The sequence below is a fragment of the Eretmochelys imbricata genome, chromosome 1 (assembly GCF_965152235.1).
Source record: "Eretmochelys imbricata isolate rEreImb1 chromosome 1, rEreImb1.hap1, whole genome shotgun sequence".
Classification (NCBI taxonomy): domain Eukaryota; kingdom Metazoa; phylum Chordata; order Testudines; family Cheloniidae; genus Eretmochelys; species Eretmochelys imbricata.
The window spans coordinates 230429252-230454653 of record NC_135572.1 but is presented as its reverse complement, the minus strand read 5'-3'; the positions used below and the strand labels follow the sequence as shown (position 1 = coordinate 230454653).

At 46.3% G+C, this 25402-nt stretch overlaps 1 protein-coding gene across 5 annotated transcripts in view; it reads left to right on the top strand.

The window, feature by feature from the left end:
- CCDC91 (coiled-coil domain containing 91) overlaps window positions 1-25402 on the top strand; it is a 315195-nt gene that overhangs the window by 218094 nt on the left and 71699 nt on the right. For all 5 annotated transcript variants that reach the window (XM_077825315.1, XM_077825324.1, XM_077825306.1 and 2 more), the window contains one exon: window positions 6912-7088. In XM_077825315.1, coding sequence (XP_077681441.1) covers window positions 6912-7088 — 177 coding nt within the window. The remainder of the gene's footprint in view (window positions 1-6911; window positions 7089-25402) is intronic.

Sequence of the window (25402 nt, the reverse complement as noted above, 5' to 3'; positions counted from 1 at the left end):
ATTTAATCTATTTAAACTGTCCTATGTGATTCAGTGTATATTGTTTTTAATAAAAAGTTTACATTTCACCTTTTCTGTCTGATTTGTTTAGTGCTTTTCATTCATGAATGCCTTGGACACAGTAAAATTATCAGATAAGGGAATTAGGTGATAATTTCTAGGCTATATTTGCATATCAAATCTTGGTATATAATCCAGCACAAAAGTCAGGTATCTTTATGGACAAAATAATTGCCTATCTTTTAAGACTCCGGGAAAATCTGTAACACCATATGTCGAGAAACAGACACAATTGATTTGGCCCCAGTCTATTACAGGATCAAAAACACCTGGTTTTCTCTGGTGATCCACATATGTAATTTGCCTGCTGGTTGATAGTGGTTACCTGTGGCTAGTTGTCAACTCTCTTGAATCTCAAGGCTGTGGAACTTAATATTTGGGTCTGGAAGGTTAATAAGACTCTCTGGAACACCTGTGCCTTTATTCCACTCTTAGGCCACTTCTTTTCCTTCATACTTATAGGGAAAGATATATTCATTTTATCTTTAAATTATTTTAAAATTAATAATTGGAAAAGACTGAAGTGCTATATTGAACCACAGAACAAAAGTTCATATGCAAGCTTTTTCCACATTGCCCTACTCATATGCCTCAACCCTGGCCTGGAGACACCGCCTCTGGGGTTGAGAGGCTCATTTAGTCCCCATTCTTCGAGTAGTAGTATCACTGTGGATGCTCCACTGTAGGTGTGTGTCCATCCTTCTGCTGCTGGTTGGAGAAGTTCGGTAGCAGAGTCCGTCCAGCCTGTGCATGCGCTGTTCCCCGGGCTCTGCCATGAGATTAGCCAGGGTTCATTGGCAAACCCTCCTCAGTCTCCATTGCTCCTGGCTAGAGACAATGCTTTAGCTGTTCGTTAGCAGATTGGTAACCTTTTTAGAATTGTTAACTGTTAGCTACATTTGAAGCTTCTTTTTCTTTTCTTCATTTATCTTTTATTTGGCTGCTGCCTTAAAAAAAAAAAGTGGGGGGGGAAGGGGGTAGGACTTGGTTATTTCTTCATCCCCCTGTCAGGGGACCCCCCTGGACAGAGCCTGGCTCTCTGGGCTTCAAGAAGTGTCTCGGTTGCAAGGAATCTATCCCAGTGACTGTTGGACACTCAGTGTTACTGTTGCCTGGGAGAGAAACACATCCAACAGAAATGTGGTTTGGTCCAGCAACTGAAGCCCAGATCCAGAAAAGAAAGAGAACTGAGGCTCAAAGTCCTACTCATCGAGGCAGCCCTTCAGTGGTCCCCCAGTCAGTCAGAAATCTCATTACAACCGTCTACTTCAAAGGGAGATGAGCCCAAGTAGATATCCATGAGACACTAATGTTAGGCCTCTAAGAAAAGGGCCATCGGTTCCCACAGTGAGCCCTGATTGAGCTGAAAATTATCTCTGAGTCACACCAGAAGCTAGTGGACATTTTACATTCTTCTGCCTCTTCCAGAGTAGGGTTTCCCTAGGGATGCCCCTGGAACTGGGGTACCACAGAGCCCCCCCTTGACCCACCAGACTGGGCTCCCTTTACACTGTACTGCTTTGGCCAGCCTGCCATGCCCTCTCCCAGATTCCAGCATACGTACAGGTAGGACACACCCAGTTGCAGTACATACAGACTGCTGTGATCAGCTCTGCATGAGGAGGCTACAGCTAAGGAACTGCTTAGCTGCTCAAGTGCACCCCCACTCTGGAGTGTAAACCCAAAATTATACTGTCTTATGCTGCACAGAGATCTGTACACCGTAAGCTCATGAAATTTGCTCCCTCCCTCAATGTGGAGAGGAAATATACAACAGCTTTTTGCTTCAAGTTATGACTCCCACACAGTGGTTTGTGATAAATCAAAACCAAATATATTAACTACAAAAGATAGGCTTTTAAGTGAATTATAAGGGATACAAACAGATCAAAGCAGATTACCTAGCAAATAGAAACACAATCTATGCTTAATATACTAAAGAGATTGGATATAAGTAGCATATTCTCACCCTAAATGATGATTCAAGCACGCCTCAGAGATTCTTAAGGGGCCAGATGCGCTTGCTTACAACTTAAAAACCCCAAGTATTCCTTTCACAGACTAAAATCCTGTTTAGCCTGGGTCCAACACTTCCTCCTGCAGTTCAGTCTTTGTTCCTCAGATGTTTCCCAGAGTCTCTTTGGGTGGGGAGTTAGTGAAGAACCACAATGATGTCACTCTCCTGTCTTAAATAGCTTTTGCATATGGCAGGAGCCCTTTGTCTCCAAACTTCGTTCTCACTCCAGTCAATGGAAAAACTTTGGTATTCCAAGATGGAGTCCAGTACCAGGTGACTTGGTCACATGACCCCATAGTGTCATGGCAGCCCTGAGTCAGAGGCTGTTTACTGTGTCCTCAGGAAGATCCTCAGGTGGGAGATAAGATCCTTCTCAGGCCTATTGTTCTCCCTAATGGTTCATTGGGTTGAATGGGCCCTTCCCAGCCAGCCATCTAGACTGACAGTCTTTTGCCTAGTGGGCGTTCCCCAGGTGTAAACACAATTGTAATACAGATACATTGTCAATATTCTTAACTTCAGATACAAAAAGTATACATGCATACAAATAGGATAATCATATTCACTAAATCATAACCCTTCCAATGATATCTCACATGACCTATCTTGCATAAAATACATCAGAATTATGCCATAATCATATCTCATATATATAATATCACTGTTAAGACTATGGGGTGCAGTGTCACACTCCCTATTAGCAAGGCACTCTTGAACCCAGCCAAAATCATATGACAGATCCCCACGTCGGTCCCACCAACATGTAAGCAGGCTAAGAAAAAAGTATTGCATGCTGGTGAAAGACATGGAGTTTCTCTTCTCCCACTCGCCTCCCACTTGATCATAGTGGATGCAGTCAACTCAAAGGGCCTCCAACACCAATTTAAATCCACGCCCTATGACTGAAACTGGAAGTGACGGGATCATTTTGGCAGAAAAACATACTCCTTAGCTGCTCTCCAGTTCTGTATTGCAAACTGTCAAGCCTTACTGGTGAAATACGATTATCAGAATTACTTAAAACTGAACTCCTTTATTGAGCAACTCCCAGATTCTCGTAAGGAACAATTGAAGGCCAATGTCCATGAAATCCAACTGGTGGCTAAAACATCTCTCCAGTCTGCACTTGATGCAGCTGATACAGCGGCATGTTTCATCTTGACTGCCATCATGATGAAATGAGATTCTTGGTTTCACCTATCCAGCTTCTCAAATGAGGGTCAAAGAACTGTAGAGGCCCTTCCTTTTGAAGGGACAAAGCTGTTTGTGGAAAAGACTGACACCTCTCTCCACACCTTAAAAGACTCCAGGGCTACTCTTCAATCCTTCAGGATCTTCACATTGGATATAAGAGAAAGTATAGCCTTCAGCCATCATTTAAACCCCACTCATCACAATATCTATCTCAGAGGTCATATGAACCTCCGAGGAAGAAGTCCAGGTTCCCTAGGTGGAAATCATTGTGTTTGCAACCCTTTTCCTCTCAACCTTCCACCTCAAAGCAACAGTTTTGACGGATTGGTCAAAGTGCCCATAGAACATTCTCCACAACATCACCTGATCCTGGAAAACCTGACCCCTCCCTTTGCATGCTGTCTCACCCCATTTTGCAGCACCTGAGAGTAGATAAGCTTCGGCAAATGGTGGTTGTTGGAGATCATTCGAGATGGGTACTCCATCCATTTCACCCTCCCCAAACACCTTTCCCCGTCCTCCTTCAGAGACTCTTCTCACAAGAACCTATTACGAGAGGAGCTGTAGAGCCAGTGCCCACACAGCGAAGAGGCACATTTACTTTTGCTACTTCCTGATTCCTAAGAAAAAAGGAGGTTGGAGACCCATACTAGATCTCTGAGTACTCAACAAATTTGTCAAGGCTCAGAAATTCAAGATGGTCACATTAGCCATAATGATTCCAGCATTAGAAAAAGGAGACTGGTTCTCAGTCCTCGACCTTCAAGATGCATATTTCCACATCTCAATCATACCGAGTCACAGATGGTACCTCAGGTTTATGCTAGACCGAGGCCACTACTGGCACTCCCTTTTGGCCTCTCATTGGTCCCCAGAGTATTCTCCATGGTTCTTTCAATAGTGGTGGCCCATTTACACTCACAGGGTCGTAATTTTTCCTGACCTAACTGGTTGTCTTCTCAAAGTACTTTTCTTTGCCAACACCCATACCACACCGGATCTATTCCGGAATCTGGGCCTTCAAATCAATGCACAAAAATCAACATTAACATTTGTACAGAGGCTAGAATTCATAGGAGCCGACCTTGACTCTTTCATGCGAGGCGCTCCTCCCACATCACAGATTCCTCAGCCTCTCCATGCTTCTAGAGAAAGTGCAATCCAGACCACAGATTTCAACCAGACACTGCCTCCAACTTTTGGGGCATATGGCCGTGGGCACATTGGTTATCGTTCATGCCAGACTGCACATGAGATACCTTCAAGCATGGTTCGGTTCCGTTTACAGACCAGACAGAGACAACATAAACAAACTACTATTGATGCCCACCAAGGTCAAACAATCCTTGGGTTGGTGGAAAGACCCAATAAACAACTGCATGGGAATCCTCTTTGTTAGGCTTTCCCCATCGTTACTCCTGACCATCAGTGCATCCGTCATAGGATGGGGCATACATCTCAACGATCTCACACTGCAGGACAAATGGTCTCCATCAGAGACGTGCCTTCACATCAATCTACTCGAACTCTGAGTGGTCAGAAATGTGTGCTCACTTCCTCCTGCTGATCAAAGGCTCACACACAAGTCATGATGGACAATATGGTCTGCATATATTACATAAACCGACAAGGAGGCAACTGATCACCCTTTCCATGCTTGGAAGCACTAAAGCTATGGAGCTGGTGCAGTTCCCACAATGTCACAATATCAGCAGCCTACGTACCGGGAGCGCACAACACGACAGTGGATAGTCTTAGCCACAAACTGCCACATGACCACCAATGGGAGATTTGATGATACTCCATGACATATTCTGACAATGGGGGCCACCAACAATAAACTTGTTAGCCAGTTACCAGAACAAAAAATGTCTACAGTACTGCTCCAGAGCAGAGATCGGATGCACATCATGGAAGACTCTCTCTTCCTCTCGTGGGACAAGGGCTTTCTTTACACCTTTCCCCCATTCCCTCTATTACTGAAAGTTCTCTTGAAAATAGAGAAAAAGCAAACATCATACTGATCGTTCTCTCCTGTCCCAGACAGACACGGTATCCTTACCTGTCACAACTGGCACTATGTCCGCCAATGACTCTTCCAATCACTCCTTATCTTCTATCACAGCACAAGAGGCTCATTTTCCATCCCAACCTGAGAATACTGAAGATCTGAGGACATTCAGAAAGTGTTACTACATAGCAGAAAAGTAGCTACCTGTTGTACCTACCTACAGACGGGGACTAGATTTTGAATCCGGTGCCAGCCCTAAGGTGTCACGCTAGATATAGCCCCTCTACCTATAATCCTAGATTATCTGTTGACTCTCAAGAAATCAGGACAATCTATTTACTTGCTAAAAGTAGACTGAGCAGCAGTTGCAACCTTCTACCAGCAGATAGAAAGGTACTCAGTTTTTCCCACCTGACTACAAAGAGGTTTCTCAAAGGCATAGTGAATGTGTTTCCTCAATCCAGACATCCTACCCCCACAATGGGATCTCAACCTAGTGTTAAAAGGACTGACCAGACTTCCATTTGAATCCATGGCCTCTTGTTCTTTAACGCACCTTTCCATGAAGACAGCATTCCTAATCGCCATCACCTCTGCAAGAACGAAAGAGGAGATAGCGGCTCTGACAGAGCATTGCTCCTTCACGGTGTTCTTCCCTGACAAAGTCACACTTAGACTACATCCAAAGTTCACTCCCCAAGGTGACTTCCATATTTCACATGAATCAACTCATTTACTTTCTGACCATTTATCCCAAACTTCATCAGGATAATAGGGAAGCCATCCTCCATACACTGGACGTGAGGACAGGACAAGAATTTTTAGAAAATCTGAGACTCTTCCTCTCCATTGCAGATAGGTTAAAAGGCACATTGATTTCAGCTTAAAGACTCTCCAAATGCGTATGTAACTGTATCAAACTCCATTATCCAATTCATAGCACAAATTCCCAGCTCCAGTATGCACTCATTCTATGAGATTGGTCTCCTCGTCAGTCACCTTCTCCAAGGGTATCCCTATATCAGAAATCTACAGAGCAGCTACCTAGGCATCTGCGCATACCTTCACAGAACACTGTGCCATCCTGGGGGACTCTACCATAGATGACAGTTTCAGTACTATCATCTATCACAGACTCAATTCCGAAGCCCCAACTTCCAGCGAGGGGCACTGCTCAGGAGTCACCTACAGCGGAACACCTATAGGGACACAACTCAAAGACGAGGAAGTTACTCACCTTGTGCAGTAATGATGGTTCTTCAAGATGTGTTTCACTATGGGTGCTCCTCCACTCCTCTGTTTCAGAGTTTCTTGTCATTGACTCTGCAGTAGAGAAGGAACTGAGGACGTCGGCCAGCCTCATGGCTGAGCACAGGGAGCAGCACGTGCAGGCTGAACGGACACTGCTACCAAAGTTCTCCAATCAGCAATTCATTTTTTATTAACTAACAAATAGCCATGGTAATATTTTTGGGGGCATTACGGTCCTAGGCCCAGATATGCACTAGTGATATAGAAGTGAAAATGTCTGCTGCTGTTATATCGCATAAGCCTGCCAATCCTTCTAAATGAAGTGATTCAGGCATTCAGTATTTTTTGTCATTCACTTTTGCTTTATTTGTTTCAAAGATTGAAAAAGAAGTAATGCAAGAGGCCATTTTAAAAGCAGTTGAAGAGGAAAGGAGAAACATGGAGAAAATTCATGCAGAAGAAAGAGAAATATGGCAGGCCGAATGTGCCAAAGACAAAGAAAAGATTGCTCAGGCTGTTCAGGAGGCTGTGCAAGAGCAAAGAAAAACCAGTCAAGTGAGTACATTTTACCTTTGCATAGATCTGTTTGTGGTTTTTTATTGTTTCAAAAGCCTGGTTTAAACTCCTCTGAATGACTACATAATGTTTAGTTAGAGCCTTTAAAAATGTAAACATTCAGTTTTGATCAAAACATGTATACGGTTCTAGGCACTTTAACAGCATATTAATTACCTTAAATATGTCTGTCTTTTGTATTCTCAGGACATGAAGTATCTTGTATTTATACTTAGAATTCAACATCAGATTTGTCTTTCTTTTACAATTGGTTAGAATTCCAGTGTCTCATTATTTATACACTAATTATTCTAAGATACTATATAGAATGAAGACCGAGAAAGCAATGGAGATTGGATGAGAAAACCAGTGACTAGTGAGACTTTTCTAGAGAAATTCTTAAGCGATATTAATGCTCCAATGAGGGTTGAGTATGTGTTACTTATACAAGCTGAAACAGAGTCTTTCCCAACCATGCTTTAAAGGAGATAATAGCAACTACAAATTAAATATGTTGCAATAATGGTTATACATTCTTCCGAAAACCATGTTGTCTCGTCCATTATAACATCCTCTTTTTTCAGTAAGCAGCCAAGAAATCCACTGGATTGTTGGCATCCTATTTTGATATTGGTCCAAAATGTCCAAAGAATGGCTTTGAGCAAAATGAATTTAATTCAGATGTTGAATTTCTAACTTTTTACCATGATTTTGTAAACCCTACATAAGCAAAAACAAAAACATTATCATTTAAAGTGTAACAGACTTTAGCAAGTCACAGCAAGTCTACAGAACATTTGTTAAGAAACAGGATGCATTTTCCCTACATACATTCTCCTCTTTCAGTTTAACTGGATACTGTATTCTTCTTCATTTCCTACCCTAAAGCAGTGCAAAATTATGTGTTATGCTATTAAATAAACTGGTAAATAAAGTGATTCCTGTATTATGTGTCCATAATTTGTATATGTTTGGATAAACGACACTAGTAAATAAGATATCACTATAATAAAATTCTGGAAGTCAAACAAAAATGTTTTTCCTGCTGAACTAATCTGGGCGTGTCACATAGAAATTAACAGTTTATAACCGGTAGATGTTAGATGAAGCTTTAGTTTATCATATTGGTCAACTGAAAGTCAGGTGGTACATCTGGCACATCTTGCAGATTATCTATTAGGACAGGCAATTAGTTTGCTAACATTGTTTGTCTGACCATTAGCTTACAAAGCAGAATCATATTTGACATTCAAGTTATTCTATCATTGTGCTTTATTCTTTTGTCAGACACAAGCAAAATTTTATTTTCTTGCAATTGCTGTTTACAAAGGATAACTCACTTAAGTATTTATTTCCAAGATGGTAAAAAGTAAAATGTATAAACAATCTGTAAGCACCTAGATCAGAGGTGGGCAAACTATGGCCCGCGGGACCGTCCTGCCCAGCTCCTGAGCTCCTGACCGGAGAGGCTAGCCCCTGGCCCCTCCCCCGCAGCTACGCTGCTGTGCAGGCAGCACGGCTTGGGCCCACCCATCTCCCAGGCTCTCCAATAAGCCTGTCCTGCCACTCTGAGCGGCATGGTGAGGGGGGAACAGGAGGTCCTGGGGGGCAGTCGGGGGACAGGGGGCGGTCAGATGGGGCGGAGTTTCGGGGAGGAGGGAGGTCAGGAGACAGGAAGCAGTGGGGGTTGGATGGGGGTGGGGTGTTGGGGAGTCCCGGGAGGCGGGGACAGGGAGCGGGAGGGTGTTGGGTCCTGGGGGGACAGTTAGGGATGGGGGTCCCGGGAGGGGGCGGTCAGGGGATGGTAGATGGGTCGGGGGTCCTGGGGGCCCTGTCAGAGGGCAGAGATGTGGATAGGTGTCGGGGCAGTCAGGGGACGGAGCGAGGGGGTTGGATAGGGGATGGGGTCCCGGGGGGGGCGGTCAGGGCAGGGGTCCCCGGACCAGGTGGTCAGGAGACAAGGTGGGGGGGTGTTGGATGGGTCAAGGGTTCTGAGGGGGGCAGTTAGGGGTGTGAGAAGTGGGAGGGGGCGGATGGGGGTGGGGGCCAGGCTGTTTGCAGAGGCACAGCCTTCCCTACCCAGTACTCCATACCATTTCGCAACCACGATGTGGCCCTCGGGCCACAAAGTTTGCCCACAAAGTTTGTAAGTTCAGGAAACAGAAATTTCTCTGTGACTGGCAAATATATCTAGAATCCAGTACTAGGAGAGACCAGCATGAATATCACTGACAAGCCCACTTCTTTTGCTTAGCTTTCTGAAATTAACAGCAAGGGAAAGAAATAACATAGCCTATATGCTGAGAAATACAAATATATTTGAGTACACTTTTTCATAAATTTGGAAGGTGTTCAAATATCATGGTGGTGAATGTGATATGAAAAACGTAGATACATATAACCATAGAGATTTTTATCGTGTTTTAATTTAATATGAAGAAATAGTCCAAACTGCAAACTACAAGAAGGAAGAGAAATGAAGCATGTCAGTGTTAAGGACATGGAGCATTTCTGCCCTAGCACAATAGTCTGCAAAAACAGAAGAAAAAGAGCCAATATAGACATCTCCTGTATTTAAGATGAATAGCAATGAGACTCTATAGTATGGAATCATGACCTAGCAGAGATGATTGAAAACAGTGCGAGAAGCTGAAGACATTTGTAAAACTCTGAAACTTCCCATGGGATAAAAATCCACCTAGAAGTAGAGGACAGCTGAAACAAATTTTGATGTCAGAAAGTCAACCCAGAGCAAGACAATAGAATCAAAAACCCAGAAAAATCCACAACTAGCCATGAAGATCAAGGAGATTGTGCAGTTGGGCGTAGACACAGGGTTAACAATGGAAAAACAGAAATTCAGTTTGTCTTAAAACTGCCCAGGACCAAGAAAAAGAACTTCAGTCAATGCCATGCAAGTTAAAAGCTGAGAAGATATATACAAATGTGAAATGCTTAGAAGCAAATATGGATTAACTAGAATGTCTGGCAAAGGAAAAGAACCTTGTCATAAAACATTTCTGCAACATGTTTGAATGCTCCAAAAATCAATGGGGTATTGTCGTACTGGAGTAGAAACTATATGTAAGAAAGATGTATTAGATTTGCATATGAGGGGGAGTAGCTCTACGCAGTATCTGTAAAATTCCAGAAAAGCTAATGAGATAAAATGTGAGTAGTGAGGATCATACAGTATAGGTTTAAACCCCAAGTCTTAAGAGTACAACTATGTTGATAAGGTTGTACCACTGGCTTCAGGAAAAAACATACCAGGGCCCTGGATCCTTGTATCAGTCTCTTTGTTTTGAATGGGGAACTGAAGATTAAATGGTTTATTACATAAGAAATCAAAAAGTTGTTGTTATGGAGTATTGTATTCAGAGAATTTGGAGGAAGTTGCAAAAGTTCAAGGAATTCATAGAAAACCTAAAATAAAGTCAGTCAGTTACAATATTTATTCAAACTGCCCATTTTCACTTAAAGAAGAGCTCTGTCTAGCTCAAAAACTTGTCCCTTCCACCAACAGAAGTAGGTTCAATCAAAGATATTACCTCACCCCCTACCTTGTCTCTCTCATATCCTAAAACCAAACTCTGCTACAACGTCACTGCAGTTTTCACATAGAAATAATAAAGCACTTAGGATTCCAGTTCTGCTGGACTCAAGATAGTTATGTCCAAAGCTGACTGTGAAGAGTTACAAAGGGATCTTACAAAATGGGGTAAATTGTCAACAGAATGGCAGATGAAATTCAATGCTGATAAGTGCAAAGTAATGCACATTGGAAAACATAATCCCAAGTATAGATACAAAATGTTGGGGTCTAAATTAGCTGTTACCAGTCAAGAAAGAGATCTTGGAGTCATTGTGGATAATTCTCTGAAAGAAATCTACTCAATATACATTGGCAGTCAAAAATTCTATCAATGTTAGAAACCATTAGAAAGGGGCTAGATAATATCACAGAAAATATCATAATGCCATTATATAAATCCATGGTATGTCCACACCTTGAATACTGCATGTTGTTCTGGTGGCCCCATTTTGAAAAAGTTACATTAGAATTGGGAATAAAAAGTACAGAAAAAGGCAACAAAAATATTAGGTGTATGGAACAGTTTCCATATTACGACTGATTTAAAAAACTGGGTGTGACGGGTTGGATCACAGAAACCCCTTGGGAGCTGCCACCTGATGTGCGAAGACTACTTCTGCCCCTGCTTTCCTGCCCTGACAGCTTAGGACTTCAGTGCCCTGCCTGGTTTGAGCCAGACCCGCTAGCCTGCTGCAAACCCAGACCCAGGTCTGAACCACGTCCCCTAACAGCTGTAGGTTTAACTGAAAGCAGCTTACAGAAGTGTTCCTGTCCTTGACACTCAGATGCCCAACTCCCAATGGGTTCCAAACTCTGAATAAAACTGTTTTACCCTGTATAAAGCTTTTACATAGTAAAGTCATAAATTGTTCATCCTCTATAACACAGATAGAGAGAGAGATGAACAGCTGTTTGTCTCCTCCCCCCAATTATTAATACATACTCTGGGTTAATTAGTAAGTAAAAAGTGATTTTATTAAATACAGAAAGTAGGATTTAAGTGGTTCCAAGTAGTAACGGACAGAACAAAGTGAATTACCAAGCAAAATAAAATAAAACATGCAAGTCTATGTCTAATCAAACTGAATACAGAGATAATCCTCACCAGTTCCAATAAGCTGTCTTTTACAGACTAGTCTCTTTCTAGTCTGGGTCCAGCAATCACTCACACACCTTGTAGTGACTGTCCTTTGTTCCAGTTTCTTTCAGGTATCCTTGGGGGTGGAGAGGCCAGCTGAAGACAAAATGGAGACATCTCCCACTGGCTTAAATAGACTTTTTCTTGCGGGTTGAGACCCCCTCGTCTCTCCTATGCAAAGTCCAGCTCCAAGATGGAGTTCTGGAGTCACTTGTCCATGCATGACTCACAGTTTTTACAGGCAGAAGCCATTGCCCACATTATATCTTGAATGTCTCCAGGAAGACTTCTTATGTGGATTGGAGCATTCCAAGATGCATTGTTCCTTAAGTGCTTCTTGGTTGGGCACTTAACTTTGCAAATTCCTTTCTCCAGGAACTGACCAAATGCTCTACTAAGGTTATTCAGAAATCAAGCCAGTACACGGCCCATATTCATAACTTTGAATACAAAAATGATTCATGCATACAAATAGGATTAATAGATTCAGTAGATCATAACCTTTACATAGATATGTTACATGGCATATGTACCATGGAACATATTCCAGTTATATATATTCATAAGGCATATTTCCATAAAGCCTTATAGGGAGCACCGTCACACTGGGATTGTTCAGTTTAGAAAAGAGATGCCGAAGTGGGGATTATAAAGAGGTCTGTAAAACCGTGAAAGGTGTGGGGAAAGTGAATAGTGAAGTGTTATTTACCCTTTCACGCAACACATGAATGAGGGTTCACCCAATGAAATTAATAGGCAGCAAGTTTAAAACAAACATAAAGAAGTACTTCTTCCCACAAGCACAGGCAACCTGTGGAACTTATTGCCATGGTATGTTGTGGAGGCCAAAAGTATAACTGGGTTCAAAAAAGAATTAGGTAAATTTGTGGAGGATGGGTCCATCAGTGGCTATTAGCCAGGATGGTCAGGTAGGTGACCCCGTGCACGCGGTGTCTGTAACCTCAGACTTCCAGAAGGTGGGCCTGAACAACGGGATGGATCATTCAATAGTTGCTCTGTTCTGTTTATTCCCTCTGAAGCATCTGGAAACCAGTCCCTGTCAGAAGACAGGGTGGTGGTCTAAAAGGACCATTGATCTAACCCAGTATGATCATTCTTATGTTCTTATGCTGAATCATATAATATGAATTCTTTCTTTAGTTTCTAAGCAGGTTACCTAAAAGAAAACAAAAGTGTACATTTATTGAATGGTAATGACAGAAAGGAACGTAGGACTGGCAGGGACCTCATCAAGCCTAGTCCCCTGCTATCACAGGCAACGCCATCAAATGATCCGTTAATAAAGTAATCTTTTTGTAGATTCATAAAATAAGTTTTGTGTGGGTTTTTAAATAATTTTATGCAAATCAAACACCCATTGAATAAAAGCAAATTTATTTAACACAACTCACTCATATTAAATAGTTACTCTCCATGTTTCAGACCTCAAGAGAGGTGTAGAGTCTGTAGTCGAAAACAGAGTCTGCTTCTCAGTTTTTATGGTGTTTTTTTTATTTATGTATTCTTGTAAGCTAATAGCTCTGGCAACAGTCTCGGAAGCTGGTTGGGGGTGACCAGAATCATTTGGTGTCCAATTAAAAAACAGTAAATTAAAGTAAAAGTTCTCGATAATTAAGTCAACTATTAAAATTTAACCTGGTTTCAGCATGATAAAGGACCTTTTTGGGGAGAGTGTGTACCATTAAAACATCAGCAGCACTCTATTTGTTTTCATGAACATATTGACTCGGGCAACTGAGATTTTTATATTAAACTAGAGATACTGTACCTTGAGGCCTCATAAGTCTGACAGGGATAAATGAGATATATTACATCACCAAGGGAATGTCAGGCTTTTGCTATAGCAGTATCTCAAGAGGATGTGAGGTATTAGTAAGTCCAAGAGACTGTTTGTTTCCTTTTAGTAAAGTATCCTGAGATTTTCAGTTTTCAAACATGTGTTATCCAGGTGGATAGTCAGATTTATAAAAGAGACCTGTTTTATTCAGGAGAGGGTTTCTCTGTATCCTCTTTATTTTTGAAATGCAGTATGGGGAGAAGACACTACTTCCTAAAATAAGTAGAGTCTTGATTACAGAGATACTGTAGTGTTTGCACAGTGGCCTCATGGTCTTTGTACCACACATTTAAAAGTCATTATGGGTAAGGAAGTCATATGCTCAGTAGGCTAGATGTATGCTGGCATAACTACAGTATTTTTGTTCTATTTTAGGTACACTATATGCATCTTACAGTGGCAAACAGGGTTTACTATATTTCTAGTAGATGTCAATACAGCAAAGAATGCCTAAAGGAACAGGAAAACTATCCCACTGCATTTTTTTTTTCAAAATTACATTTTTGAATTCAAAAGCAATGGGGATGTTATGGAGCCTGTGGTAGTTAAAATGGATTGAAACTGGAGGGGGAGCTCTCACCACACTATTCAATGGTGTAATGAAGCTGTGGGGAGTGTGTTTCTCCCCCAAGCCAAGAAAAAGATGGGGAGTATCCCTGTGTGTCTATCAGAGGTCTACCTGCTCCCCTATCCTTGAACCTTTGGAAGGCCAGAAAAAACGATGGGGACATAGGATGATGCTATCCAAAATATTTTGGATAAAGTACAGAGTGTGTGACGGTCTTTTAGCAGCGTAGTTGGTAATATAAGCAGAGTAGTGCCATGAATTTACAAATTTGCAAATCTAATTACAAGCAAGGTGGACATAGAAACTTCAGATATTCAGACTTGAAAAATACAAGAGAAATAGTTGAAACAATTGAGCAAAACTTTTCTTACACCAATAAAAGACAGTAGTGGAGAAATTAATAGAAAAAAAATTGAAGTTGAAGCCCTGGAAAGTCAGGTCTACATTATAGGTTGAGTTTAGTAGCCCTCCCAGAGAGCTGAAAGCTAAGTATCTCCTCCTATCATTTTCTAAAATTTTAAGGTCGAATTTGCAGTACTGCATTGTGGATAATTCACAGTAGTTTACCCTGAATATTAAGGGAAAGAACCTAAATCTGCCACAATCATATTCCTCACAGCAGGTAATTTAGGGACGAGAAGAGAGTTTTGATGTCTGCAAATAACTAAAAAAAAGCCTCCCATTTATTAAAAGAACCAACATAAAATCTACTTCCTTTTCGACATGAGCAAAAGGACCAAAACGTAAAGATCATTGCACTGCGAAAGTATTTCAGGAAAATTGAGGCTGCAGTACTTCACTCAGCCAAGCCACAAGTGAGAGATACTGAGATATATGAAGAAAATATATTTTGGAACACATGTTTAGCTAAGTAACTTATGGAAAAAATGTGAACTTCTCTGTAGTCTCTCCCCAGTAAGCCTCTGAGCAATCAAGACAACTGAATACGTTCAGATTACTGAGGGTTCATGTAGTGTAGCTCCTTGCAGAAATATGACTTATAATTTATTATTTTGGAAAGTCCTATGTAATTTTATTGGCAAACCAGTAAATGTCTTAATGGTTGAAACAACTTGATTAATTAGAAATTCTTAAGATGGTACTCCCTGTGCTTGAAGGTATTTCATCAGTTTATGAATACCAGTGTGGTGGTGTTGCTCAGAAAGTAAAACTAAATGGCTGGGACATACAGCACTTAGTCCTTAAAAGTGAGTGGCTACCTCCCTGCTACTAAATGGGTTTTTTTTGTTTGTTTGTTTGTTTGTTTTAAATTGGTATTTATACTTGTGCTGGAGGGAGTGCTTCTTTCAGTGGACTTGGCAAACCTGAATCAATTTTGGACTGAATCTCTGGAAGGACCTTTACTCCCCTTCTCCCCTCCCCCTCCCCAACTCTCCATCCATATAAATGAATGAAGGCTATGTAGTGAAATGCATAAGGAACTGAACATGGACTAAAAGAGCACTTCCCCCCACCCCTTTTTGTTTGTCTGCTGTAAATGTCTTGACTGAATGGTAATATTAGTCTTGTCATATTTTTCCTCATTGTGGATAAGGTTGAAAACACAATAAATTAAAAGTTTGTCCAAAAATTATCATGGATTTATTAATCCAATTTCCAGTCTTGTTTATTACAAACACAATGGCCCTTTCTGATCCCTAGATTTAAAATAGCTCAATTTCACCATCTCTTCCCATTTTCTTTATTGCTCAGGATTAGTAGGTCTCTATAGGCGATTAAGGAAGGTAATATGAGGGAGAGGAAAATGTGTGGGTGTCACTTTTTTCTTGCCAAATATAACTGCTCTAGCGGATAGTTCCCCATTGAGAATTGCTTCTGCACACCCCCCACTCTTCGGAGTTCATTCATTGGCACCACAGTTCCCAAAATCATTGAGAAATCAGCAACTATTGGGTCCAAGTGCACTCCCTCTCTCGGATCTTGACATCTGGTGTGAATTTCACACTGTGAAACCATGGAAGTCTGCTCTCGCTTCCTTTTGTTTTGGTGCAGGCAGCAGTTTTTTGAGCCATCCTTGCATCTTTTGATACCCCTCTCCACAGTATTTATTAGATGCAGTAGATTTTGTTAGTTTTAAGCTTTTTTGAAAAAAAATAGTCCAGTATATAGCATTGTTTTATAATAGGCTTGCATCATTGTGGAGTCTTGTTGTTCAAGTCCACAATCATATGGATCCAGACAAGTAGTTCTGTTTTTTGGCACCATTTCCTTGCAAAATGGGATGTCAGTGATAGACCACCACTCATTTCATAAAGTGGTTGAGAAGAGCTCACTCCTCAAGGGACATCTCCACTTTCTACTGGCTTTAAACTTCAGCCCACTTTGACTGGGAGAGTTCACTGAAACGTTGACTAAAAGAGGATTCTTACAAATTCATCCAACTTCTATTACACTGGAGTCTTTGGTTCCATCCTGTCTGGACCTGAAGTACTCCAAGCTGGTTCCCACACTGTATTTTTAATCTTTTAACTATTCCCGAGTCCTCCTCTAAGGTTTCTTACTGCCATTCTGCTTCCCGGGATTGGGCCGCTGCAGAGATGATTCCCAATGGAGAAGGAAAAATTACTCAGTTGTAATGGAAGTTGTCAAAGTACACTGCCTCTACAGATCCACACTCACTGCCTTCCTCCATTGTTTGTTTTGTTTTGTTCATGATTCGTGGATTGTATTTTTTAAAAACCATAAAAATTAACGGAGGGCTTTGACCTAAATATAGTTTTACAACAAATGTTCAGAGGCAGGAGGAAATTTGGACATGGCTGCAATCGATACTGCCTTCTAGATAGATCTAGAGCTTACCACACCAGTGTGTGTGCAAAGGCAACATGCTATTTTCCGGTGAATAAGCTTCCCAGCCCAGCCTTCTTTCTTATTTCTTATTATCTTTTTGCAATCCATTGGTTCTTGCTGCTGAAAACAGGACGAAGAATAAAGAGAGGAAAAGCAGATTAAATGGCATAGGCATTTGAACCGGATCCCAGACAAGGGGACAAATATGCTCTCCATCATATCAGTTGGACTTTTACTATAGGTTTCTAAGGACACAGAATTGGGCCCTTCATATGGTGTTCTTGGCAGACTTTTTGTGAACTTTTTGATCTTTATCTGTCAGGATAAAGAGAGATTTGTACTGGATGGAAACAAAACTCCACTATTATAATGCTTTTCTTATTCTAATTTTAGGCCAAATCCTGAGGTGGTTACACTTTATTTTCTACTCCTTCCTCTAGTTAAATTCTCACGGAGGTCAATGAGAGTTTGATGCGAGAAATAACTAAGTATAAGTTGACCTACAACTTCAGAATAGCTGCATGCAGAGATCGCTAATAGGAGAGTTTGGGAGATCATAACTGATGTGACAAAGTTCCTGCTCTACCTTGGTGGGTCTTGCGCTTATTGGTGGATTTGCTCGCCTTGGAGCTACACGGCAGCCCTCAGCTTGGCCGTTTTTCTGAACCCACAGTCCAGGTCGACTCCTCCTGTGTCTGACCAGGAGTTGAGAGGATTTGGGGGGAACCCGGGCCCGCCCTCTACTCCGGGTTCCAGCCCAGGGCCCTGTGGAATGTAGCTGTCTAGAGTGCCTCCTGGAACAGCTGTGTGACAGCTGTCACTCGCTGGGCTACTTCCCCATGGCCTCCTCCCAACACCTTCTTTATCCCCACCATAGGACCTTCCTCCTGGTGTCTGATAATGCTTGTACACCTCAATCCTCCAACAGTCCGCGTTCTCACTCTCAGCTCCTAGTGCCTCTTGCTCCCAGCTCCTCACACGCACACCACAAACTGAAGTGAGCTCCTTTTTAAAACTCAGGTGCCCTGATTAGCCTGCCTTAATTGATTCTAGCAGCTTCTTGATTGGCTGCAGGTGTTCTAATCAGCCTGTCTTAATTGTCTCCAGAAGGTTCCTGATTGTTCTGGAACCTTCCTGTTGGGAAACGGGACCTCCCTCGCTTGCTCCTCAGCTATCTGCTTTCTATTCTTTCCTAAAGCCCCCTGGCCTGGATTTTTCTTACTTTTTGACCCTGACTTAGTTCTCCCCGCCCCCCAACCGGGCCAGACGCTTTTTATTTTTTTGTTTTGTTTTGTTTTTTTGCCGTTTTTCTTTGCTGCCGTTTGAGTGCTGGTCGGCTGCCAGCTTGCTGCCAGCACCCCCCCCCACACGCCTGCTCTCGGGCGCAGCTATTTGCCTTAGCTGAAACCCCCGGAGGAGTGGGTGGGGAGATTGCCAACCCGCTACCCGGAAGGGGGAGTGGAAGCCCCCAGACCCAGCCGTTTTGCTGTCAGCTCGGAATTTCTTCTTATCTCTGCAACATTCTCCACCTGCCGGAAGCCTTGGTACACAGCCAACAAAGCTGGAGAAGAAGACAGAGGAAATCACCCACGGAAGCTAGAAATCATCGTGGAGGGGGCTGTAAGACTGAGTAATTTTTTGAATTATACTCGCGTGGGGGGGGAGTTTGACTGTGGTTTAATTGCGTTTGTGGTGGCACAGGGGGTTTGGCACGGAGCTGCCCCCCGATCCATCGGTGCCCCCCCCCCAACATTATTACAACTGTCACGGCCCCCTGCCGTCCGTCCCTGCTGGCAACCTGCCATCTGCCTTCGGATCCAGCTGTTTGCTTTGAACTTTGCCTTTCGGACTGGACATAACAGCCGACCAAACGAGACTTTTTGGGCAAACATGCGTGGGTCCACACACACACACATCCCCGGACTGTTTACCCCACAGCTTGCCCCTATTACTGGACCCCGATTTCTGTTTTTCCCCCCTTCCAGTCCAACCCATTTGGTACCCCCCCCCCCCCCGCCTGCAACCCAGCAGGGAGGAGCGGTTAATCTGCTTCCCCCTTCCCCCTCCTCCTTCTGGTGTCTCCCCGTCTCTCCCTGCTCACAATGGCGGGGAATGAGAGGGGCGAGGCCCCTCTAACAATATCAGTTGTCCCTGCCCAAGCCCCCCCCCACCACCACCACTGTCAAAACACCTGCCACCGCCCCCGCTGGGGCACCGGCAGCAGGAGGCACCGGGGCAATTACTGCCGCTATGTCCACCGCACCCCCAGATTCTAGGAACCCCCCCAAGTTGGCCGGAAAGGCCAGGGCAGGAAGAAAGGAAAGAGCCCCGCTAAAACCACTAGGCCTTCCATGGCAGGGGCTGCCCCCACCGCTGTGGCCTCGTCATCGACCATGGCGTCCCTCCCTGCTGTTCCCTCCACCAGCTCTGCGAACGTCCCTCCCCCGGCCCCCAGGATGTATGTCCGGGTGGTGGCAGGCTCCCCCCTGCCTGCCGCCTCGTCATCTTGCCCACCCACTGCCTCTGCTACCATCACCAGCGACCGGGGCCCCTTCCCCACCTTGACCAGGAGGCATGGTGTCCGTTGCCTCCTGGTGACCGCTTTGCCCCACGTGGAGACATACGTGCAGGCACTGGCGAAGGTGGTGGGACCCACGGCTATTGTGGCGGCCTCCAAAATGTATGGGAAGGTCGTTTTTTTCTTAGCTTCAGAGGCTGCCGCCCAGGAGGCGGTGGAGAAGGGCCTGGCGGTGGGGGGGGGGTGTTTGTCCCCCTAGAGCCGCTAGAAGACCTGGGTGTTCGCCTCGTCCTCACCTCCGTTCCTCCCTTTTTACCCAATGCTGCCCTGTTACCCGCTCTCTCCACCCTGGGGAAACTTGTCTCTGTCATCAGCCCTCTCCCGTTGGGCTGCAAGGACCCCACCCTCTGTCACATCCTTTCGTTCCGCCGGCAAGTGCAGCTTCTATCGCCTGCAGTGGTGCGTGACGGAGAGGCGCTCGAGGGGTCCTTCCTAGTCCCTTACCAAGGAGCCCGCTATCGGGTCTTTTACTCCACCGGAGAGGCCCGGTGCTACCTCTGCCTTTCAGCGGGGCATGTCCGCAGAGACTGCCCTTTGGCCCAGGGGGCAGGGGCACCCAAGACCCCCGAGACCCGGCAGGACATCGGCCCCGTCGTTGCAGACGCCCCTGGCCGCCCGGCACCTGAAACCAACCCTCCTACTCGACCTGCCGCTGCTCCCGTCCAGGCCCAAGAAACACCTTCCCTACAACGCCCAGGCGAGCAAGGGAGTCCCACCCTTGCTATTACCAATCCGGCAGAGCCTATGGAGGAGGGTGTGGCAAAGATATTACCGGGTATAGGAGAGGTCCTGCCCCTCATGCTGCCTCTCCGTTACCTCCCCGAACCCCTGAACCATCGCCTCCGCCCCCCAACACGACCCCTGCTAACCAACCCCCAGACGATGCTATGGAGGGCTGGACCCTAGTCCAGGGGAAGCGAGGCAAGCGGAAGGCTCGAGCTCCGCTGCACCCATCCGATGCGGAAGCCCCTCGGAAGACCAGGAAGGGAGGCACTGATATTAAGCCTTCCACTACGGCCACGAGTGAGATCCATCCGCTGGTGTCGGGAGGGGAAGACAGACTGGCATTGGAGGGCAGAACCCCCCCTCCACGGGAGACCCTCCCTTCCGAGACCCCTGAGGAAGCTCCTTCTGCCCGGATACCACCCGAACCCCCCACGAACCCCGAAGCGACCGTTGAGGCGGGCCCTAGAGGAGAGGCCCTCGGGGTAGCAGGAGTTGGCCTCTCCTCCGTGTATGCGGAGATTGAGGCCCTAGATTTGACCCCGGTCACCCAGGGAGAGGATGATCTACTGCCGGCTGGCCTCGATCTGGGCAACCTCACCCCAGCCCCCCTTTCCCCTTGCTCCCTCCCCCTAATTGCCTTCCCGGGCGAGCACCCTGCAGAAGGTGGTCCACCACCTGATGCAATGGCTGCCAAGACCACCACGGAGCCAGCGCCTAGTGTCACTGGGAGCTCCCTCCCTTACCGCTTAACCCTCGACTCTGCTCAGGAGGCACCTTCTTTTAGCTGCTCGCCTCCTGAAGCCCAGAGCCTTACCTCTGCCCCTGCCCCCACCCCTGTTCCTGCCCAATTTACCTCCTCCTGCAATGCTATTGCCACCCCTGGGGTTATTTTTTCCCCGCCTTTCGCAGATTCCCCTCAGGGAGCAGTCTTTGCACTTTCGAGTTGCAATTTTTTCCCCGCTAGAGCTGCCTCTCACCCTGGCCGAGTTCTCGGAAGCCCTCCGTCGCATGCTCACCAATAAATCTCCGGGCATGGACGGGCTGACCGTGGAATTTTACCGCGCGTTCTGGGACATCCTCGGCCCAGACCTAGTCACTGTCTGGGCTGAGTCCTTGCAGAGTGGGGTCCTCCCTCTGTCGTGCAGGCAAGCGGTGCTCGCCTTGTTGCTGAAGAAGGGGGACCTCCATGATTTACGAAACTGGCATCCCGTCTCACTCCTTAGCACGGATTACAAAATCATAGTGAAAGCAATCTCGCTGCGGCTAGGGTCCGTGATGGCGGACGTGATCCACCCAGACCAGACCTATACTGTCCCGGGTCGCAGCATTTTTGACAACCTATTTCTAGTCCGAGACCTTTTGGAACTCGGGTGGAGAGATGGTCTGTCATTCGCCCTGCTGTCTCTTGATCAGGAGAAGGTGTTCGATAGAGTAGACCATGGGTACCTCCTGAGCACTCTGCAGGCGTTTGGATTCGGACCTCAGTTTGTGAGTTTTCTCCGGGTGCTGTATGCCTCCGCGGAGTGTTTGGTTAGGCTCAACTGGACCCTGACCGAACCGGTCAGCTTCGGGCGAGGAGTGCGGCAGGGGTGCCCCCTCTCGGGCCAGCTGTACGCTCTGGCGATCGAGCCTTTCCTCTGTCTCCTCCGCAGGAGGTTGACAGGGTTGGTGCTGCGGGAGCCGGAGCTGCGGCTGGTCCTGTCGGCGTACGCCGATGACGTACTCCTCGTGGTCCAGGACCCGGGCGACTTGGCACGAGTGGAGGCATGCCAGGCCATCTATTCGGCAGTCTCCTCCGCCCGAGTCAACTGGGTCAAAAGCTGTGGCTTGGCGGTGGGGAACTGGCGGCAGGTAAGCTCCCTCCCACCCGCGCTTCAGACCATCCGGTGGAGTGCGGGTCCACTGCTCTATCTCAGCGTTTACCTTTACGCCATGCACCCTTCCTTGCCAGAGAACTGGCAAAATTTAGAGGGCGGGGTGATAGAGCGGATCTGGAAATGGACGAGGCTACTCCGATGTCTCTCCCTCCGAGGGAGAGCACTGGTGCTTAACCAACTAGTCCTGTCCACGCTCTGGTACCGGCTCAACACCCTGGCCCCGGCCCCGGGTTTCCTGACCCACCTCCGGAGATTGATTCTAGAGTTCTTTTGGTCAGGAATGCACTGGGCCCCTGTTGGAGTTCTTCATTTACCCCTGAAGGAAGGAGGGCAGGGCTTGAAGTGTCTGTACACTCAGGTCCGCGTTTTCCGCCTCCAGGCCCTGCAGAGGCTCTTTTATAGTGCAAGTAGTTTGGCGTGGAGCATACTGGCGCACGCCTTCCTGCACCGCTTCCAAGGGCTCCGATACGACCGGCAGCTCTTTTATCTTTGTCCGAGAGGTTTTCCGCGAGACCTCTCTGGGCTGCCGGTCTTCTACCAGGACCTCCTCCGGACCTGGAAACTGTTTCTAACGACCAGGTCCGTGGCGGCCACCGTGGGAGCAGATCTCCTCACGGAGCCCCTGCTACACAATCCCCAACTCCGTGTGCAGGTGGCAGAGTCCCGCTCGGTGCACCAGAGGTTGGTCCTGGCGGAAGTCACGAGGGTCGGAGACCTCCTGGACTACGATCGGAGAGACTGGCTGGATCCCCTGACGCTCGCTCGGCGCATGGGGCTCTCCAGCCCTCGTACCCCCCGGTGTGTACTTCAGGAGGTGAAGGCCGCCTTGACCCCTGCTGCTCGGGCTTCTGTCAACCGAGCCTTGCGCGAGGGCGCACCCCGCCCATCCTCTACCCCAGGCCCGCCGGACCTTTCCATTTGGCCCCTACCCTGCCGATCCCAACAAACCCCTCACCCTTTCACTGCAAGCCGGCTGCATGAACTGCAGCCGGTCAGTTTTCAAATCGCACCACGGAAATATTTATACACACTCACGCTTCACACCTTTCACGCCCACACCCTGGTGTCCCGCCCCGATACAAAGTGGCGGGACCTCCTGCCACCTTTGGAGGGTGAGCAACCTCGGTGGGCCAGCCTGTATTCCACCTTGGTCCCGAGGCCCGTCGGGGACATCAGTTGGCAGCTCCTTCACGGAGCTGTGAGCACGGGCTTGTTTCTGAAACGGTTTACCCCCATCCCGGGTACTTGCCCTTTTTGTAATGTGAGGGAAACCCTGGCGCACGTATATCTAGAGTGTGCCAGTTTGCAGCCCCTTTTCCGGCTCCTCACAAATATTCTATTGCGCTTTTGGCTTCATTTCTCCCCTCACCTTTTTATCTATACACTCCCCATCTGTGGCCCCACAAAATCGCGAGATCTCCTGGTTAATCTCCTCCTAGCCTTGGCTAAAACAGTCATTTATAAAACCAGAGAGGGGAGGTTGGCCCATGAAGCGTCCTGCGATTGTAGGGCCTTTTTTCGATCCTCAGTACATTCACGTATCCAGGCGGAGTTCCTCTAGGCAGCGTCCACCGACTCCCTTGACGCCTTCGAGGAGCGGTGGGCGCTGTCCGGGGTTCTCTGCTCGGTGACCCCGTCCGGTTCCCTCCGTCTGACCCTTTGATTGACGGAAAGAGCGAGAGACGCCAGCCCCAGCCGTTGCCGCTGTGGATATAATCATTACTGTCATCTAGGAAGGGTCCTATAATACATGGCTGTCCACCCGCCCCACCCCCAAACTGCCCACCCCGCAGCCATGCCCATCTTGCCGGGCACTCTCAGGAGAGGGATAATCGGTGACACTGGGCGCGGCACTAGGTAACTCGAGGGGATGGAGGACCACAAGTGTCGAGGAAGCCCCCCCCGCTCTAGGCCACCAGGTAACTCAGGAGGGTGGAAGACCACGAGTGTCAAGGAAGCCCCCCCACTCTGGGCCCAGGCTAGCCTGAACACTTCTCCCCCCTGAAAGCTGCTGTGTTATACCTTCTGTTTGCGTTGTTTTGTTGCATAGTTTGTTTTGGTTTTTTTGGTAACTCTTTGCAAGTGTTACACAATAAAATTCTTTTCTGTTTCAAAAAAAAAAAAAAAAACCTTCCCTGTTACCTTACCCAGGGAAAAGGGACCTACTTAGCCTGGGGTTAATATATCTACCTTCTATTACTCTCCTATAGCCATCTGGCCCGAACCTGTCACACTGCAGACTCTGTGCTTAGAGATAGTGGGACTCGGTGAGTGGTGTGTTTGGGCCATCTGTGGGTTGTTTCTTTGACTATTTGGTCTCTGTGTACATGTGCCCCTAAGTATGCAGCTAAGTCAGGTCTGCTGTTGGTGCCTTGGTAAAGACTACGAGGTTGTGATCCATTAGAGCTTTGATTAGCCCTGCCATTAGAAGTCTCTGGGTGGTTAATTGCTCTCTGGTGCTGAGGAGTGGAGCTGAGCTAAGTTTAGCAGGGAGAATTGGTATAAAAAGTCACTTGTTAGGTGAACTCAAGAGCTGCAAACAGAGGCAGATAACAGAATAGTTTTGGAGGGAGTTTGGGGAGGCTTTCCTTCCAGGTTCAGCCAGTGTGTAAACAGTGGAGGTGACTGCAATGGATGTATCATGTTTTCTGTCCTGTCTGAAACTAGAAGGGACTTCCTGTGCATGAAGTGCAAGTTGGTGGCTTTGATGGAGTCAAAAGATTCTTGGACGAGAGGTACAAGTAGAGATCAGAGAAGCTGAGGAGTTCTTTGACAGCCAGGTTCAGGGAACACCACTACCCCAGGTTAAAAGAAGAAAGGAGCTGACCACCAAGGAGACAGAGAGACAGGAAGTCAGAGAAGAGATCTAGCAGTTCATAACCACCAAAGGCAAGAAATCACACTGGCACCCTTCAAGGCTGAAGACAGATGAGGTTGGGCAGGCTGTGGCCACCAGAGAGAAGAGGACCAGGAGGAATTCCACACAGCTAGACTTTTCTAATTGATACCAGGTCTTCAACTCTGAAATTGTGGAAGATACTTCTAAAGCTCCAGCTGGTTCAAGTGAACAGAGAGATGTACAGGATGCATCCGTGAATGGCAGCTCAGTCCAACCTGTAAGAAAAGCAAGCTTGCCAATGGAGTTCTCCAGCCATCCAAGGAA